A 6,000-nucleotide genomic window follows, 5' to 3' on the forward strand; every position below is an offset into this window, starting at 1 on the left:
CTGTAGGAACCCCAATGACTCTGGCCTCCATTCATAATGAACGTGGTCAAACACTTACATAAAGAATTCCTTGGGATGGGACACAGTCTTTTGGTGGTGGGAATGGTGTTTGTACACTCCTATTAACTTGTAGTCACACACATCACGATTTAATTAATATGAGAGGGGAAAATTGATTGAATGTCTCAAACTTTTTAATGCACAGGCTGATTCTTTGAAATGTTGACTCTCCTAAAAGCTTAGACCAGGAGAGCAGAAGCAACCAGTGACGTTACTTTATAAAATACAGATATGTATAAATAACATCAAAGGGCAAATGATGGTGAGGTCATGTATGATACAGCAAATCCTAACAATGGGATTTTCAAAGTCAACCCAATTGCCAAATAACTTGATTATAGCAATAACTATTATTGCCTTCTTAAACCCTAAGACAGGAGGAACCCCCGGCTTCCTCTATAGAGCCCAAATTTCCCCCAGTCCTGGAACCTCTAGGGTGGGGCTCACTTTCCCGCATGCTTCTCTCAATTCAGACCAACTGGCACTGCATCTGCTGATCCCAACCTGTCCAGTGCAACGAGCACCACCTTCACTTCGGACTGTGTCCAGAGAACTCGGGCGTGGAATGTCAGGCCTTCAGCATCATTACTCGGTGACACCTTCCTTTTCTCATAGGACTCCTTAATTCCATTTTGGGTGGTCCACTTCCTAGCAAAGCCTCAACACCTGGATATAGACCATGAGATAGGGCAGATGTGCACATGTATCCATAAATTAGGGCAAAATACAGACCTGAAAGCAAAAGTGCACAATAGTCCGCAGTGAGTCAATAGACAAAGCAAGCAAGTAGAAAGACCTAAAAAGACACCTTAAAGTACCTAATGAATAGTTTCCACGTAGACCTAGATACCCTCCTCACCTACCTCCTATTACACTTCCCTCACTCACTCCAAAGCTAACCTTATCAAAGCAAGGACTGCAAAAGCTGAATAAGGGCAAGAGACTGGCACACTTCAACGATGACTCTTTAGTCACTAGCAGGCCACCCCATCAGCTGGGCCCTAGTCGGGGAGTCCTGGGATTCCCACACAGACATGATGGGCCTAGACCTCAAATAGATCCCTCTCTCCATGATCACTGCTCATCTCCATCAGGAACAACACAATAGACCCCTTTGGGGCCCCCATAGGACCTTGTCCTCAATGTGGATCAACAATGGCAGAGAGTGTTCCACCCTCTGAAGAGGGGCTGGATAACAGACTCTGTGCTACACCTGAGGAAGATGGGCCTGAAATCGGTGCAATTAGAAAGTTCCTGCTCATGGCCACAGAATGCAAGTTCCGACCTGCAGGGATGCAGAGGTCACACAGGCTCCTAAGCTGAGTATGGGTCCCAGATCACATCAGAACGATGGGGTTGACAGCCAACACTATTTATACCCCTTTCCCATATGTGGGAGCTACTCTCTTCCCTGATCCAGCTTTCTGGCCCTTTTTCCTGCCATGACATCCTCTCCCCAGAAAATAACCTGGGTCCACCTGCACATCAGATGTCAGGCTCAGGGAAAAACTAATAAGACCATGGGTCCCTTGGAATAGACCTAAAATAGACCTACCAGCTCACAGTTCTCACATCATCGCTAAAGTTTAACTCCTCGCAAACTTTTTTCACGTCACATCCCCGAGATGTCCTGTAACAATGAAACGTCAGCCAGAACAGCAGTTTCTTGAGCAGCAGCACCGCAGCGTAATGAATGCAACTCAGGTTATGTTTCTAGCCCACACTTCCCTGATTCAGGAGTACGGCCTCGTGTAACCCCACTGGCAGTTTCCTACTACTTCTGTAATCACTTCACACGGACCAGGGCACAGGGAGCAGCTAGCTGCCCGCGGGGGCAGGAACCAGAGGACGCGGAAAGCGAGGAACCCAGTTTGCACATGAGCCTTTTGCAACCCAAGAGTCTGATAGCAGCAGAAGCCCCGGCGCAGGAAGCTGCACACTCGCCGGAAGCACACACGTCCAGGGAGCTCTCCCGGCCGAGTCCCGAGTCCCGCGCTGGCCGGAGCCGCCTTGTTTGGGCAGGAACCTTCTCCACAGAGGCGTCCCAAGGCTCTTTTCCATATGCTGCTCTAGTCACGTTTCACATTGCTACAAAGAATCCAAAGCTTCACCTCTTCCTTCTCGTCTGAACTCCCGGAGCTGATGGGAGTTTCAGTTCGGTGCATTAGAGAGCTAATTAGCTGCCATTTCTATGAAATACATTCACGTTGGAGAAACTCCTCCATTCAGATGCAGCCCTGAATCACGCTCAGACTAAAATTCTGCCCAGAAACGCACGTGGCAGTGAGGTGGCAACTAACTTGCATGGACAGAACAGGCACTGAGGAGCTAAGACAGCCATCTCCCACTGGTGCACAGACCAGGCCAGGCAAGGAGACGGCGAGCGCCTGCAGCTGGGCCGGGACCTCTGTCTGTCTGTCTGTCTGTCTGTCCGCTCAGAGCCAGCCCCAGCCCCGTCCCATGTCGCAGCCTCTGGGAAGATCAAACAGCACCGGGGAGGGTTCGGGTCCCAGTGGGGGCCTCGGGGTCCGGGGGAAACTGAGAAACGTGACACTCGGACCCGCCGTCCTGGCCTGTCCTGTCCGCTGTGGGTCACTAGCCAACGTAAAGGGCGGTGTACACAGACCCATCCATAACTCGGCAAAGAGAGAGAGAGAGAGAGAGAGAGAGAGAGAGAAAGAGAGGGAGAGAGAGAGAGAAAGAGAGAGAGAAAAAGAGAGAGAGAGAGGGAGGGAGAGAGGGAGAGAGAGAAAGAGAGGGAGAGAGAGGGAGAGGGAAAGAAAAAGAGAGGGAGGGAGAGAAAGAGAGAGGCAGAGAAAGAAAGAAAGAGAAAGAGAGAGGGAGAGAAAGAAAAAGAGAGAGAAAGAAAAAGAGAGGGAGGGAGAGAAAGAGAGAGAGAGGCAGAGAAAGAAAGAGAGAAAGAGAGAGAAAGAGAGAGGGAGAGAAAGAAAAAGAGAGAGACAAAGAGAGAGAGAGGGAGAGAGAGAAAGAAAAAGAGAGAGAAAGAGAGAAAGACAGACAGCCAGACAGCCAGCCAGACACTCCAAGGTGTCCCATCTCAGGAAGAGCAGCAGGGAGGCAGCCTGGAGGCGGAGGCGGCGCGGTGCGCAGACCGGCAGCAAAACAAAACTGGGGGGGGGGGGGTGGGGGGGCTGCTCCTCCAGGACAGTTGCTCCGGCCTGCAGGGTCAGGGGTCGGGGGTCGGGGGTCGGGGGTCGGGGGTCACAACCCTCAAAACCCGTCTCCCCGCCGGCCCGCAAGGTGTAAACAAACCCGCCGCCGAACCTGCGGGTCAACAAATGCACAGACACACAGACACACAGACAGACCGGCCGGCGGCCCCCCCGCCCCCGCCCCCTCCCCCGGCACTGGAGGGTCCCCGGGGTCGCGGGGTCGCGGCGCCCACAGGCCGGCGGGAGAGGGACGGGCCCGGGTTCGGCTCCGGGGGGTGGGCAGGGGGGACGGGGCCGGCACCCCCGCACCCTGGCACCACGGGACCCACCCCAACCCCGGCACCCTGCCCCGACACCCCGCACCCCTGCCCCGACACCCCGCACCCCTGCCCCGACACCCCGCACCCCTGCCCCGACACCCCGCACCCCTGCCCCGACACCCCGCACCCCTGCCCCGACACCCCGCACCCCTGCCCCGACACCCCGCACCCCTGCCCCGACACCCCGCACCCCGGCACCCCTGCCCCGACACCCCGCACTCCGCCACCCCTGCCCCGACACCCCGCACCCCGGCACCCCTGCCCCGACACCCCGCACTCCGCCACCCCTGCCCCGACACCCCGACACCCCGCACCCCTGCCCCGACACCCCGCCACCCCGCACCCCTGCCCCGACACCCCGCACCCCGCCACCCCGCACCCCAGCACCCCTGCCCCGACACCCCGCCACCCCGCACCCCTGCCCCAACACCCCGCACCCCGGCACCCCTGCCCCGATACCCCGCACCCCGGCACCCCTGCCCCGGCACCCCCTCACCCCGCGCCCCTGCCCCAGCACCCCCGCATCCCGCGCCCCTGCCCCGCGCCCCCGCCGCCTTACCTCGGCTCAGGTCCAGCGGGACGTTCTCCTCGCCGCTGTCATTCCGCCCTGCGCGACACAAGACACACAGCCCCGGTCACGACCCGCTCGGGCCCTCGCCGACCGCCCGGCTCCAGCCTGCGGACCCCCGCCCGCGCCCCCCGCACCCGGCGCCCGGCGGACGGCGAGGGCCGCCCGGGACTCACCTCGGATGCGGAGGTTCTTGAGCGAGCGGCCGCGGCCGATCGCCGCCATATTGACGGGTTTCAGTCACAACACCGGAAACCTCGCCCAATCGCGCGAGAACTCCGGCCCCGCCCCGCCCCGCCCCGCGCGCCGCAGGGCCCCGCCCCTCGGGAGCTTCGGGCGCGCGGACAGGGGGCGGGGCGCGCGGACGGGGGCGGGGCGCGCGGGCAGGGGGCGGGGCGCGCGGGCAGGGGGCGGGGCGCGCGGGCAGGGGGCGGGGCGCGCGCGGACGGGCAGGACCCAGGCGGGCAGGCGGGGTGCACATCCCCGGCCCCCGGCCCCCGGCCCCGGCATCGCGCGCCGCCCCTGTGCAGCCCGAGTCCCCGAGGCTGTGCGAACGCGAGCGGCCGCCGAGCCCGGGCGCCTCCTGCAGAAGCCGTGCGCGTGCGCGTGCCCCGCAGCCTCCCGCCCCGCCCCTGCTGTCGCCCCGCACCGCGGGCGGACCCGGGCCGACGTCGCTGCCCGCCGGGCGGAGCAGGTGGCCGCACGCACTGGGTCCTCGCCCGCGGCCCGCCGAGCGGGGCTTTCCGCCTGCGAATGCGGGGCTGCAGGGCTTGTAGCCACCCAGCTGGACGTGGGCGCTGGGGGGGCCCTGGGAAGGGGGGTCCCTGGGCAGTGGGGGGTCCCTGGGCAGTGGGGGGGGGGTCCCTGGGCAGTGGGGGGGGCCCTGGGAAGGGGGGTCCCTGGGCAGTGGGGGGCCCCTGGGCAGTGGGGGGGGCCCTGGGCAGTGGGGGGGGCCCTGGGCAGTGGGCGGGGGGTCCCTGGGCATTGGGGGGGCCCTGGGAAGGGGGGGGGTCCCTGGGCAGTGGGGGGGGTCCCTGGGCAGTGGGGGGGTCCCCTGGGCAGTGGGGGGGTCCCTGGGCAGTGGGGGGGGCCCTGGGCAGTGGGCGGGGGGTCCCTGGGCATTGGGGGGGCCCTGGGAAGGGGGGGGTCCCTGGGCAGTGGGGGGGTCCCTGGGCAGTGGGGGGGTCCCCTGGGCAGTGGGGGGTCCCTGGGCAGTGGGGGGTCCCTGGGCAGTGGGGGGGGCCCTGGGCATTGGGGGGGCCCTGGGAAGGGGGGGTCCCTGGGCAGTGGGGGGGTCCCCTGGGCAGTGGGGGGGCCCCTGGGCAGTGGGGGGGCCCCTGGGCAGTGGGGGGGTCCCCTGGGCAGTGGGGGGGGTTCCCTGGGCAGTGGGGGGGCCCCTGGGCAGTGGGGGGGTCCCCTGGGCAGTGGGGGGGGGGTCCCTGCACAGAGGGTGGAGCCAGGGAGAGAGTTTTCCTCTGCCTGCAGCTGGGGAGATGCTGGTGTTAGATATTTTCAGACATCAAACTTAACAGTATTAGCTGTCCTGATTTTAATTTTAGACACCGCTCTAACCAATTAATAATAAATAATATGTCACCCACCAAGTTTCTTTTAAGCTTACAAATGACTTTAAAGAGACAGTGAGCGTTCTGTCTCGACTTCTCCGACTGCTTTCCAGTCCATAAAACTGGAACTTAATTGTTACTGGGGAGCCTGCCTCTAACACCTGTCTTCCCAGCTCCTAGTTAAAGAACTAGCCAGTATAAGTAAGAGTTTAGGGAAGGAGTTGGCGTATTGCACCAAAGTAAAAGACTCTAGTGTGGGTGTGGGGGAGAGTTATAAAAAAAAAACAGTTTAGGAAAGGATCCAGTGAGCAAGT

The 6,000-nt window shown here is 61.5% G+C and overlaps 1 protein-coding gene across 2 annotated transcripts in view; it reads right to left on the minus strand.

The window, feature by feature from the left end:
* Positions 1–4,398, minus strand: part of RICTOR (RPTOR independent companion of MTOR complex 2) — an 85,729-nt gene extending 81,331 nt beyond the window's left edge. For both annotated transcript variants that reach the window (XM_060190976.1, XM_060190975.1), the window contains exons 1-2: positions 4,298–4,398; positions 4,113–4,160 (exon numbers count right to left, since the gene is read on the minus strand). In XM_060190976.1, coding sequence (XP_060046959.1) covers positions 4,113–4,160; positions 4,298–4,346 — 97 coding nt within the window. In that variant the 5' untranslated portion in view covers positions 4,347–4,398. The remainder of the gene's footprint in view (positions 1–4,112; positions 4,161–4,297) is intronic.
* Positions 4,399–6,000: the final 1,602 nt, after the last annotated feature.

Source organism: Erinaceus europaeus, chromosome 5, assembly GCF_950295315.1.
Source record: "Erinaceus europaeus chromosome 5, mEriEur2.1, whole genome shotgun sequence".
Classification (NCBI taxonomy): Eukaryota; Metazoa; Chordata; class Mammalia; order Eulipotyphla; family Erinaceidae; genus Erinaceus; species Erinaceus europaeus.